Source organism: Misgurnus anguillicaudatus, chromosome 23, assembly GCF_027580225.2.
Source record: "Misgurnus anguillicaudatus chromosome 23, ASM2758022v2, whole genome shotgun sequence".
NCBI lineage: Eukaryota > Metazoa > Chordata > Actinopteri > Cypriniformes > Cobitidae > Misgurnus > Misgurnus anguillicaudatus.
In genome coordinates this window covers 25,883,425-25,896,699 of record NC_073359.2, presented here as the reverse complement: position 1 = coordinate 25,896,699, position 13,275 = coordinate 25,883,425, and the positions used below count along the sequence as shown (strand labels likewise).

The 13,275-nt window shown below is 34.7% G+C and overlaps 1 protein-coding gene across 2 annotated transcripts in view; it reads right to left on the bottom strand.

The window, feature by feature from the left end:
* The window catches only part of stab1 (stabilin 1), a 45,214-nt gene that overhangs the window by 5,065 nt on the left and 26,874 nt on the right, over positions 1–13,275 (bottom strand). For both annotated transcript variants that reach the window (XM_073861617.1, XM_073861618.1), the window contains exons 42-63: positions 13,083–13,208; positions 12,228–12,301; positions 12,061–12,132; positions 11,860–11,979; positions 11,714–11,761; positions 11,538–11,618; positions 11,035–11,181; positions 9,138–9,272; positions 8,997–9,056; positions 8,236–8,412; positions 7,982–8,068; positions 6,583–6,729; positions 6,224–6,280; positions 5,948–6,143; positions 3,672–3,821; positions 3,438–3,542; positions 3,202–3,309; positions 2,748–2,941; positions 2,516–2,660; positions 1,902–2,035; positions 1,600–1,765; positions 1,334–1,436 (exon numbers count right to left, since the gene is read on the bottom strand). In XM_073861617.1, the coding sequence (XP_073717718.1) occupies positions 1,334–1,436; positions 1,600–1,765; positions 1,902–2,035; positions 2,516–2,660; positions 2,748–2,941; positions 3,202–3,309; positions 3,438–3,542; positions 3,672–3,821; positions 5,948–6,143; positions 6,224–6,280; positions 6,583–6,729; positions 7,982–8,068; positions 8,236–8,412; positions 8,997–9,056; positions 9,138–9,272; positions 11,035–11,181; positions 11,538–11,618; positions 11,714–11,761; positions 11,860–11,979; positions 12,061–12,132; positions 12,228–12,301; positions 13,083–13,208 (2,632 nt within the window). The remainder of the gene's footprint in view (positions 1–1,333; positions 1,437–1,599; positions 1,766–1,901; positions 2,036–2,515; positions 2,661–2,747; positions 2,942–3,201; positions 3,310–3,437; positions 3,543–3,671; positions 3,822–5,947; positions 6,144–6,223; positions 6,281–6,582; positions 6,730–7,981; positions 8,069–8,235; positions 8,413–8,996; positions 9,057–9,137; positions 9,273–11,034; positions 11,182–11,537; positions 11,619–11,713; positions 11,762–11,859; positions 11,980–12,060; positions 12,133–12,227; positions 12,302–13,082; positions 13,209–13,275) is intronic.

Genomic DNA, 13,275 nt, shown 5'->3' with positions numbered 1-13,275 from the left:
GACTTTCAGGAGCGACAACCACTGAGAATCTTTCGACATTTACAGAGAGGACGGTTACTCATTTGTTTATAGTTGTTACTAGGACAACCAGAATTAGGAACACCTCCTAACAACCTCATTAAAATAGACTAGCGACACACTTTTCGCCATCCAATCACAGTGGAGAGGGGGCGGGACAAATACCCCAGCAACAATCGGCGGATTGTACAAAAACTGATAAACAGAACAGAAGTATCATAGCAACCAAAGCGCTTAGCTGAAGAAACACTGGCAAGCGCCCACAGTTGGCCTCCGCCACTTTTAAACGCTTCTTGTTATATCTCGTTATTGTGAACGATCTGCTATTTATTAGCTGCCATGTGATCATGCAAAATGACTTAAATATTTTAACTCAACGTAAACAACAATTTTGGTAAAATTACGTTAATTCTTTAAAGCTGTCTAAATTGTCTATCGATTAATAGTCAGACATTTTCTGTGGTAACTGAACTCACCCATAATAAATAAATACAATATATAAATAATATATATAAATATAATATAATATATAATAGTATATAAGGGTCAATGACGTGATGTTAATTATTTTGTGTCCGTATGGTAAAAGTAAAAGGGTAAAAATTTCAAAATAAATTTGCTGATTACTTGCATACATTCTCTTTTTGAGGACCAAGTCTAAAATTTCTGTTTTATTTCATTTTAAAAGAATATTTGGGAGATAATTGCAAAAATGTCAATGTGGTGTAACCAGTCTGTGTCAATTGATGTAACTAGTATTTTTTTAATGAAAATATAAATATATTCATAAAAAAAAAGTGGAATAAGATATAATCATCTAGTTTAGTGTAATATGATTTTTTTTACATACATTTTAAATCATTTGTCCAAGATTATTTAGAAAACAAGCTGTTTTCAGCATATGTCCGGACAAAAACTACAAAAACGCATTAAAATTAATTTAGAAATAACTAATAAAATTGTATTTTAAAATTAGTATTATTATTATTTTTTTTTTTTTTTGATGATTACGCTTACATGCCATCAAGGTGGATAAAAATATTTATTATTTCTCATTCTTTGGCGCAATCAGCGGTTACACCATTTGACATTTTCAGGTCCATTCAGTCTTAACTTTAATAAAATGGTGCAAATGTAATTTTTCATGGCTTAAAAAAATAACATAAATACACTATGTGCATTGAAATAAACCTGATGCGTGCTTTTAAAACAAGTTTTTTAAAAAGACTTCTGAATTTCTCATCTTGCCAAACCGTTTTTGTCCCTGACCCATATATATATACATTTAAAGCCACTTCAGTGGTAACTTACTCTGTAAAACACAGAAAAATTGGACGTTGTGGCAATAATTGAGGCCAAATCTCCATTACAGAATTCCCCATCGCCAACGTACCCTGATCCGCATTCACAAGACACCTCTGTACAAGATGAAAAATAGCCATCAATTGCATCATGCCCATATCTACAGTTTGCTGTAAAATCTTATATATATATATATATATATATATATATATATATATATATATATATATATATATATATATATATATATTTTTTTTTTAAGAAATTATTTCTCCGAACCTCTCATGCTGTAACAATAAGCATCATAAGTCCAACTGATGTTGACTGGCTCTTTATACAGCACGATACCCACGTGGTTGTCCCCGCATTTAACGGAAGGGAACCGGATCGGATAACCTGCTTTTTGTCCGTCCATCCATCCCGCCACACACATGTGCATTCCCAGCTGAAACCAGAAAAATAAAACAATCCCATTTTGCCGTAAATAAACGGATAATTCAAAAAATGTATGCGTGGATCTACAGATGTGTTCAGATGCCTCAAAACATATGAAACAGATGTTGGTAGGGGTTAAAGGTCACCTGCTGGGCGTCAGACAGTTGGGAGAAGGTCGCGAGTGCTGCCCCCTCTTTTTCGCAAGCTTCTTGTGCTTTGCTAAAGTTTAATTTGTATTTCCCCTCAGGCGATCGCATATGGAAAACGCCGGCTGTTTTTGCTGCAACAAAAAAAATGTATTTAAATGTTATTCGAATTATTTTGATGTTACGAGGATATTCTTAACCTATATTATATAGCAGGAATCTCGTGTATGAACAGAAACAGGCCCTGGTGCTGCTCAGGGTGGTGGTCGTAGCCACCCAGTTGCTATGTGGTTGCTAAGGTACTCATTACTATGCGGTTGCTAGGGTGTCTGGACGGTTGCCACAACCACCCAGTTGCTATGGCAATAAAATGGTTTTGAGCTTATTACTAACCAACCAGAAGAGTCTACCCCACCCCGTCTGTGATATTCTGCAGTCTAGACACCCTGTTGAAAAAACAGCATGTCCAGCATGCCATTTGTGTGTCCATAGCAGGCTTCATATTTGCTGGCATTGATCAATCAGCTACATCATGAACACTATGCTGTCTGTCCAACATGACTAGCACTAGAAATGCATGCTGGTCTTTATAGCAAGCCAAGGTAAAGTCTTACTGTGGAAATGAAGATCTTTGCACAAAGCTTTGGGGTCGCAACCTCCGTTTTCCTCCAAACAGCGGTCAACAGGGGGCACAACCTTTTCCAAACATTGGATCCCGTTTCCAACGTACCCCTGGAGACATTCGCAACGCCTCTCATTCTGCCGTAAAGAAAATAACACACTTTAACTTCATACATCTTGACAACTACTTTCGTAAATCGGCATGCGAAGCAAAACTCCGCTTACGGGTCCAGTGAAAATGCATTTGGCGAAATCGCTGCAGCCCCCGTTCGCTTCCTCCACGCAACGGTTGATGGGTGAACAAGCGTGCCCGTCTCCCGAATAGCCTGTTCGACAAGAACAATTGACGTTGATCCCAGTCTGCAGGCAATTGGCTTGTTCATCGCAACCTCCGTTATACTCGCTGCAAAGATCTGGAGCTACAAAGAAGACATATTAACGTTAGCTCCAAATGGCGATGAAATCACATCCTAGATAAACTACGAATTGCTTTGATAGCAATGAATCAGAAAGCATTATTGTGTTTTTATGGAATTTTCACTTGCGAATTATTAATTCGCTAAATCAAAAGCTGTAAAAACTACTGTGATGCACATTTAGTTGAGTTTGAACCTAACTTCGCTCTTCTTTCAGATCAATTATAAATCATATTATATCTTAGATAAGTTACTAGACCCACCCGTGCAATTAACACCATTTCCGTCATAAGGCGGCACACATTCGCACTGATTTTCAGGAAGGCAGACTGCATTGAGATCACATGCAGGTGAACAGATCGGCTTTACTTCTGTTGAATAACAGGCAAAAGTCTACAATTAATATGATCAAACAAACAATAATGTAAGAAAAACGTTACATTTTCCGTTTAAACGTTTTGGAGTGTTCTGCGCAATATTTAATAAAAGTCGCACTTACCGATCTTTGTCTCGCAGAACGTACCCGTCCATCCCTCCTGACAAAAGCAGCTGCCGTTACCATCTAGACCCTCGTCGCATTTGCCATTTTTCGTGCAATTACACGCTGTGAGTTGAGACAAACACTTGTTGACCAGTTAACTGCACATTTTGCTAAACCAATTTTATACATAAGCTAATCTATTTGATGCTGTCTAGAATAGATCCATGTTTTAAACTGGGTTAAATGGGGTACCTGTGCAGTTGGGTCCGAAACGATTGTTCTCGCACAGCTCGCAAGCTGTACCCGTAAACCCCGCGTGACAATTACACTTCCCGGTTCCAAGCTGTCCGTCATCACAGCCGCCATGTTCCCCACACGGTGCTTCCAGACCACCAGGACACACTGAGCCACAAAACCAATACAAACATTTTAAGTTCAGAAAATTACGATCTAATGCTGCGTACTCACCAAACGCGAAGCATCGCATTCCTCACTCTCGCAAAGACGCGTTTGAGGTGAATAGCATTTGTTTTCATGACAATTGCACCGCCAAATTCACGTTATTCGCATTCCCTCTTGCAAGTTTTTGCATTGGCTTTTATATGTTATTTTTCTTGCGCAAATCGTTGAATTTACGTTTGGTACAATAAATCGCTATATTTATCAATAGCAAAATAAAAGTTTTTGTTTACATCATGTGTGTGTGAACTGTGTATAATAATTATGTATATATAAATATGCACACATGCATGTATAATTTTAAGGAAAAAAATATATATATATATATTTATATATTAAGTGTTTATAAATAATTATACATAAATATACAAATGTTTATAGACATGTAAACATATATACAGTGAAAAGGTTATTGATCAGTAATTGAAATGCTTTATTTTCACAAATGTCACGGTATTCATTTGTATATGTCATTGTAATTTAACAAATTTGACTGTCTTTCACTGCAAAACCCTCAAAATGATTACAGGCTTTTTTGGAAAAAAAACTCCTGATGGCAGTAGGGCTGTCACAATGATTAAACAATTGTCTCATCGCAATTGTTTGACCTCATCGCGATGATTTTAGATCACCGCAATGATTGCTTATCTCTCTAAAAAACACAAGGGGGAGCTGCAGCGCCTGTATAAACGAGACCGTATCTAATGGCGCTCCTTGACTGACAATGTAACATTGCAAAGCCATTTATTATAATGGAGAAATAGCATTTAAAGAAATGCTTCAAAACTTGGATAAGCAGTATGAATTGCAAAGTAAAACATACTTTTCCAAAGCAGCAATTTAAAATTTAGAGATTTTTTTTTCAGTTTTTGAAAGATATATTCATTAAATAATTACTTTTAAATATGTGTTATGTGGATTAATATTTACTGCCAGGTAAACCTTGCAAAAGATCAATTCAAATAATCACAACAATGTGTGAAAAATTATTTCATGAACAAACAAAAACATTTATGAGAATTAAATCTCAAAGCCCTAAAACAGCCAATTAATTAGGGCTGTGCAAAAATATAAATACAGCTAACTATTGTGATAGTTGGCTGTATCGATAGCGTATCGATATTTCGATATCTACTAACGATATTTTCAAAAAACATCAAGGGCTCTATCTTACACCCGGCGCAATGCAGCGCAATGCGCAAGGCAAGTGTCTTTTGCTAGTTTCCACCCTGCTAGTTTTCCATCCGGTCATTTTCACGTTTAGCGCCGCATTGTTTAAATAGCAAATGCATCTGCGCCCCCTTTTGCGCCCATGGCCGTTCTGGTCTGAAAACGAGGTGTGTTCAGGGGCATTGTTGGTGCGTTGCTATTTTGAGGCAACTAAAATATGTTTTTTTGTTATTTAAAGAGCGCATTAGTATTATGCGCCTATATACGGGACGACAACGCGGGTTTGCTTAACACATACATGAACGCGCAGCACCACAAAAACGCTTTTAAATAAAGATTAAAGGATTTTTGATCAAAAAAGAAAAAGGATTGCAATGTATCGCAAAATGCAACGGATTGCATTGTATCGTGATATGTATCGTATCGGGAGGCCCTTGCCAATACCCAGCCCTAAAATTAATTGTCACAATTTATTAGACAATTAACCGTCAGCCAAATTTCATAATCGTGACAGCCCTAGATGGCAGTATAAAACAAATTTGAAGTGAAGATATTGATGAATATTAAATGCATGCAGAGAGTATTCAGTTAATCTCATTTTGCCGTTTAGCGGATTTTGCATCTGATAACTCATAATATAGTTGTTAGAGTAGATTCGATTTTAATAAGACACCACAGGTGTATTTCTATGAATGGTCCAAAGAGTATAGCACAATACAGCCAATCGAGCGAAGAAAGTCCCAGCTTTCAGTTAAAAGAGCTAACGGTCAATCGTTAAATTTTACTGATTTTTCTGGGGGAGTATTGTAAAGTAAATGCCAACTAGTGTGAATACGCAGTAATGAAATGACTCGTTAAAGATAAATTGTGTATTACTATTTACCTGGAAATGTTCTCACCTTGACAGTCTTTTCCGTAGTGGTTTTTGCAGCACTTAAAAGTCCACGCCATTTTGGTGCAGACTCGATTACAGCCAATCCAAGAACTGTAGGAATTATACCCGTAACCGTATGAATACAATCCAGAATAGCTATTATAAAATGGCCGTCGATGCATATAAGGCGTGTGTGCTCGTCTGCAGATGTTAGTTTTGTTCTGTAAGAAGATATCGATGTATCAACGTCAAGGTTAATTCAGTCGACTACAACTTTTCGTAAGACGAGAGATTCACTCACTGTATCGTCTGAACCAAGGGGACATCGGGGTGGTAGAGCGCAGGAACCGCACAATCCCTAAAGACAAATGAATGTATCTGTGAATTATAACGATGGCAGTTTGTTCTAGCCATAAAGGGAACAAAAATAGGATCAGGTTGTATCATAAAAAACATCCTCTCAGTAAGTCTCTAGACAAAATTCCCTTCCAGATCTTATCGCCTCTGCTGATGATCTGCTTGAGCTTCAAAAGAATTCCAGTGGGAAAGAATGACTCCCTTCCCAAAGTGTGTGCAACATTATCAGTCCAAGAAGAGACTGAGATCTCTTTATACAAAAACCATTCATAGACACAGACAGACAGACAGACAGACAGACACCTTTGTCTCTGTACTAGCAAAGTCATCACAGCGTGCACCAATGCTTGGTGGTTCCAGGAGCTGGTCGATCCCGTGAGCAATTCCGGAGTCGAACACCATGTTTCGCGATACAATTCTGGCATTATTTCCACCAATTAAAATATCACCCTGAAAAATAGCATTGACTGCATTAAATTTCACAGCACTAATATTCCAATTATATTATTGTTGTCAAGTCTCATGCTGCGTACACATCAAACGTGAAGCATTGCGTACCTCGCTCAAGATTATTTGCGGGATTTAACTCAAATTTTTGCTTGAGCTAAATATGCAAAGACTCATTTGAGGCGGCAATCGCAGCACCCAAATAGCGTGCGAGTTTGCGTCTATTCGTATCTTTGCATTGACTTTGTATGTAATCTACTTGCGCAAATCGTTTAATTTGCGTTTAGTGTGTACGCCTCATCAGGCTACAATCTTTTTTATCAGAATTTGCTGAATTAATTAGCTTTGCATGCATTTCTGCTACAATAAAAGGCAAAAAATAACTTTCAACAATGTCATCAAACAGCTACGGAGCCCCTAGGAGGACATGGAGCAAAAATTAAATAAAGTTTAGTTTCGTGTGAGCACGTGAAACTATCGTGTTTTCTATCGTAACTATTGCATTTAGTTTTGCTCGCACATGAAATTATCACGCGCACACGTGAAACTATTGCGTTTAGTTTTGCTCGCACATGAAACTATTGCGCGCACACGTGAAACTATTGCGTTTAGTTTTGCTCGCACATGAAACTATTGCGCACATGTGAAACTATTGCGCGCACTCGTGAAACTATTGCGTTTAGTTTTGCTCGCACATGAAACTATTGCGCGCACACGTGAAACTATTGCGTTTAGTTTTGCTCGCACATGAAACTATTGCGCACATGTGAAACTATCGCGCGCACTCGTGAAACTATTGCGTTTAGTTTTGCTCGCACATGAAACTATTGCGCGCACACGTGAAACTATTGCGTTTAGTTTTGCTCGCACATGAAACTATTGCGCGCACACGTGAAACTATTGCGTTTAGTTTTGCTCACACATAAAACTTTCGCATGCACACGTGAAACTATTGCGTTTAGTTTTGCATGCGCACGTAAAACTATCGCGTGCACACGTGAAACTATTGCGTTTAGTTTTGCTCGCACGTGAAACTTTCGCGCGCACGTGAAACTATCGCTCGCGCACGTGAAAGCGAAACTAAATTTAAAAATTCTGCTCATTAAGGTTTCGTGTGAGCACATTAAACTAAACTTTCGATATTTTTACTCCAATGTCACCTTAGGGGCTCGGTAAACAGCAGCAATAGCGTAAGATTTATTTTTTTATTATCACATAAATATTTGATACATATTTGTAGAAAAAAATAACTTACAATTAAGTCTTTGTTGCAGCTGAAGGTAATCTCTGTTCCAAACAACGTCGACACTTTTTTCTCAGATGTTAGACTAATAGCAAGGGTCTGTAAATAACATAGTTGGTGGATCAATTAAAGAACCAGTTCACTGCCAAATTTTCATTTGTTGCTCCAAACCCCAACTTTTATGTTCGATACAATAAAGTCGTACTAGTTTGGAATAACAAGATGACGAAAACATTTTGGGATGAACAAAAATCCACTGTAATTACCCTTTGGTCGCGCACTATGTGAGCTTTGAGATAGGCTTGTAGTTTGTCACGATGCTCTTCATTGTACAACCATGCCTTTCTTTCTTCAGGGAGATTGTTGAAAACGTTGTCGGTTGGCCAGAACATGGTCAAAGGGTGAAACGGTTTATGAAGCACCACATGCATCATGTCGGCATCCTGTTTATGTTAAAGCAAAAGAAAAAGGTTTTAAGAGATTTAAGAGTAAATACTAATTCAATTAAAGGGGACATTTCACAAGACTTTTTAAGATGTCAAATAAATCTTTGGTGTCCTCAGAGTACGTAATTGAAGTTTAAGCTCAAAATATCATATAGATAATTTATTATAACATGGTAAAATTGCCACTTTGTAAGTGTGAGCAAAAATGTGCCATTTTAGGGTGTGTCCTTTTTTCTGTACTAAATAGAAGTGCCATGGTTGGATAGTGCAGATTAAGGGGCAGTATTATCCCCTTCTTACATCACAAGGGGAGCCCAATTTCAATGTCCTATTTTTTCACATGCTTGCAGAGAATGGTTTACCAAAACTAAGTTACTGGGTTGATCTTTTTCATGTTTTCTGGTTAATAGAAGCACCGGGGACCCAATTATAGCACTTAAACATGGAAAAACTCAGATTTTCATGATATGTCTCCTTTAAATGTGTTGATACAACTCCTTTCACATGCATACTGGCCAAAGTAGCTTAGTTAACAAGACAAAAGCATCAAGAAAAAACTTCCTGAGACGAAACTCATTTACCTTGAGAAGCTTGCTGAAAGTTTTGAAGCCATATTGCTCGGCAGCGGCAGTAACATTTAACTGAAATATAAATTGCATTTTGCAAATTATTAACAGTTTATCTCAAATCTGGTTTATATACATAAAATCTTAGATACGTACATCTGCGTATTTCCCTGGCATTTTCTTCGGCAGGTCGTATGGAAGGAGGACCTTGTCTATGAAATGTATGACTCCGTTGATGCACTCGTAATCACTGGTAATAATCTTTGCATTGTCGTTGATATACACAACACCCTGCGTAACATCACATAATACATGGTTAAGATCTGTACATGTTCTCATGTAGCCCAGCAAGCAATTTTGTGTCTAAAGATGTCTAATAGTCAGTCGAATGTTGCACAGACTTCTAGGCTAAAATGAAACTTGGGCTTTCAGTGAAAATTTAATTGACGTGTAACTATAGAAAAACATTGAATTACTACCAATTAAATTATAAGATTCAAATATATAATGAAAAAATTATTAAAAATGTATCTATTAGTAATAAAATTTATTTTTATTGACAAGAGATATATTTTATTAGTTTTTTATATTTAAATATTAAATGTATATATATATATATATATATATATATATATATATATATATATGTATATATTTATTATATATATATATATATATATATATATTTTTTTTTTTTTATCTGCATGTCATGTGACAATTACACAACACTACCAAAAATTACCAGATGAAGGTAATAATAATAACAATAAATACAACAGATAAAAACTTTAAAATGGACAAAAAATAAATAATGAAATTACGTTAAAAAAAGTGAATTATGCAAATGTGCTATTAAATTATTTAAATATTTACTTAAAATCTCAGGGGGTACTTCAAGTAAATAATTAATGGAAAAGGGGGTCGGCTGACAATTTTTTTAAACCCTCTAGTGTAGTAAAATATATTTTTATTAACAAAAGATATATTTTATTTGTTTTTAATATTTATATATTTTTTATATTATATTTTTTATATTTATTTGTATTTTTTTATATTTAAAAAAATAAATAAAGAAATGACGTTAAAATATTAAAATAAAAAAGTGAATTATGCAAATGTGCTATTAAATTATTTCAATATTTACTTAAAATCTCAGGGGGTACTTCAAATAAATAATTCATGGAAAAGGGGGTTCGGTTGACAATTTTTTTTTAAACCCTGTAGTGTAGCAAAATAGATTTTTATTAACAAAAGATATATTTTATTTGTTTTTTTATATTTTGTTTTTTATATTATATTTTATATTTGTATATTATATTTATATTATATTTTCAATAACTATGTAAAATACTACAGATAAAAACTTTAAAATGGAGGAAAAATAAATAAAGAAATGACGTTAAAATATTGAAATAAAAAACTGAATTATGCAAATGTGCTATTAAATTATTTAAATATTTACTTAAAATCTCAGGGGGTACTTCAAGTAAATAATTCATTGAAAAGGGGGTTCGGCTGACAATTTTTTTAAAACCCTGTAGTGTAGTAAAATAGATTTTTATTAACAAAAGATATATTTTATTTGGTTTTTATATTTATCTTTTTACATTATATTTGATATTTTTTAATATTATATTTATATTATATTTCTTTGTATTTTATATATTTTATCTGCATGTCATGTGACAATTACACAACACTACAAAAAGTTACCAGATAAAGGTAATAATAACAATAACTATGTAAAATACTACGGATAAAAACTTTAAAATGGAGGAAAAATAAATAAAGAAATGACATTAAAATAAAAAAGTGGATTATGCAAATGTGCTATTAAATTATGTAAATAGTTACTTAAAATCTCAGGGGGTAATTTAAGTAATTAATTCATGGAAACGGGGGTTCGGCTGACAATTTTTTTAAACCCTGTAGTGTAGTGTAGTATAATATAGTATACCTGTAGTGTAGTGTAGTATAATATAGTATAGTATAGTATAAATAACAAACTACAAATTTATGTTTAATATTTAAAGGATGGTAGTAAATTACTCACATCTCTAACGCTAAATCGTAATTTAAATCCGCTACCGGTGACGACTTCTTTAACAGACTTCAGGTCTGACTCTCGTAGTTCTTCACAGGCAACAAAGTGATTTCGCAGCATGTCTGCACTGTAGCTTTTATTTAGCCATGCTTCAACCTGAAAAAAAAACAGACATGATTTAAATATTCACGAAACAAAATTGTAGAAAATAAAATGTCTTTGCTTTTGAATAAATCATAAGAAATATGTAAGAGCTATGCCACACATATCATCAGCTAAAGTGTGTAGGCATTGAAACTTTTTTATTTTAAAATAGGACCCATTTACTATTTTTAATACATGTTAATCAGTCCACATTATATTATAAATAAAAATAACTTTCCACCTATAAAGCAAAAATGAATAATAAAATAAAAACAGTAAAATAGTAGCCATCTTTGTCATTGCAAAAAAACTCAATCTTAAAAAGTGTCATATTTTTGTATGATAAAGTTGTGTAAATGTTATAGTACCGTTTGGTTAACAACGTAATCAGTGTGAGGTACAAACAAGGTGAACCGTCCTGAACTGTACAAATCTCGCACAGAGGACACCTATTAAAGACAAATGTTTCATTATTCAATTATTTCAAATATATTTAAAAACATGGCAATAAACTTGAAAAACTTGAAAAAAAAAAATTACGTACGCCTAAATTTCTTCGGAACCAAGCAGCCTCGGGTTTACGAAGAAGCTCCTGCGAAAAGATTGAGATTTACTTATAAAGCTACAGTATGGTTATTCGTAATAAGTTTCAGTATAATTAATGTGAAATGAATCTTAAACAATACTGACTCTACTGACAGTTCCCGCACAATTGAAACCGTCTCCTTTGTAACCAGCATAGCAGGAACAATTGCGCTCCCCTTCCCCGAGGTATTTGCAGACAGCATTAAGACTGCAGCCACCATTATTCTGCAATATAAGATAACAGAACGGTTTAACATAATTAAGTATAGTAAATAATTAATTAATTCTGTCTGTAAAATCGGTTACCTTTCGACATGGATTAAGTGCCAGACATCTATGACCTATACTAGTGAAACCAGTTCTACACGTGCAGGCGACCTAAAATAAAATAACTCTTAACATCTCTGAAAACATTTGAACAGCATGACGATTTAAACAGTTGTTATAAATAAGCACTAAAAGGTGGCACAAACCCTGTTTGGTCCAGTTTTTAGGCATAAAGCATTGCTGTCACATCCTCCATTGTCCACTAAACAGAGATCGATTTCTGAAGAAAAAAGATAAAATTACTTTATACTTTTTTAACTTTATACTTGAATATTAGGGCTGGGTATCGGTTCAGATGTTCCAGATCGATTCAATTTCGATTCACAAGCTATCAAATCGATTCGATTCTCGATTTAATTTCCGATTCCGGTTCTCGGGTCGGATTTTATCCTCTATTCTCGATTCAACTCAATTAATTTAGATTTAATACAAATACTATATTAATAAAAAATAACAGTGAACATAAGTTTACAAGTGGGTAAATAATAAAAAGAAATTAAAAGCCACAACACTATCGTTGTCGTCTTGCTTGCGAAATCTAAAATGCTTCCATACCTCTTACTTTTTATGTGAAGGTGGCAACAACGTCGATGATGCACCTAAAACCGCCATTTTAAGCACTGAATGAATGAATGACAGGCTCACCTCTCGCTTCTTGGTAACATCGCACAAGGCAAAAAAGAGGGTGACATCTAGTGAAGAAGACTAGTAATTTAATTAACGTTAATCTTACGTTCAATGTTTGCAGGAAAAATATGAAAAAATTAAAATTGATTCTGCTCTTTGAGAATCGATTCTGAATCGACCACGTAAAAACAAAAACGATTAATCGAAAAAAAAACAAATTTTCCCAGCCCTATTGAATATATAATAATACCAAAATTAAAAATGCGACCAGTTGAATTGCAATAAAATTAATTGTAAAGTAGATCATCCTAACAAATTCGTAAATTAAGGTTTTTGCCCAATCCTAATAAACCAACACAAAAAAATATTTTTACCGAGACACATGACACCATCGCCCGTGTAGCCCTTTTTACATACGCAGTTTCTTTCTCCCGGCTGTGTTTTCACGCAGTCTGCGTATGCTGAACATCCTCCATTGTGTGTGTCACATGGGTTAATTTCTTTGCAGGAAACAAAGCAGAAAGTCACTTCAAGTGGCTTCACAATCCATTTCACATCTGTATGTGA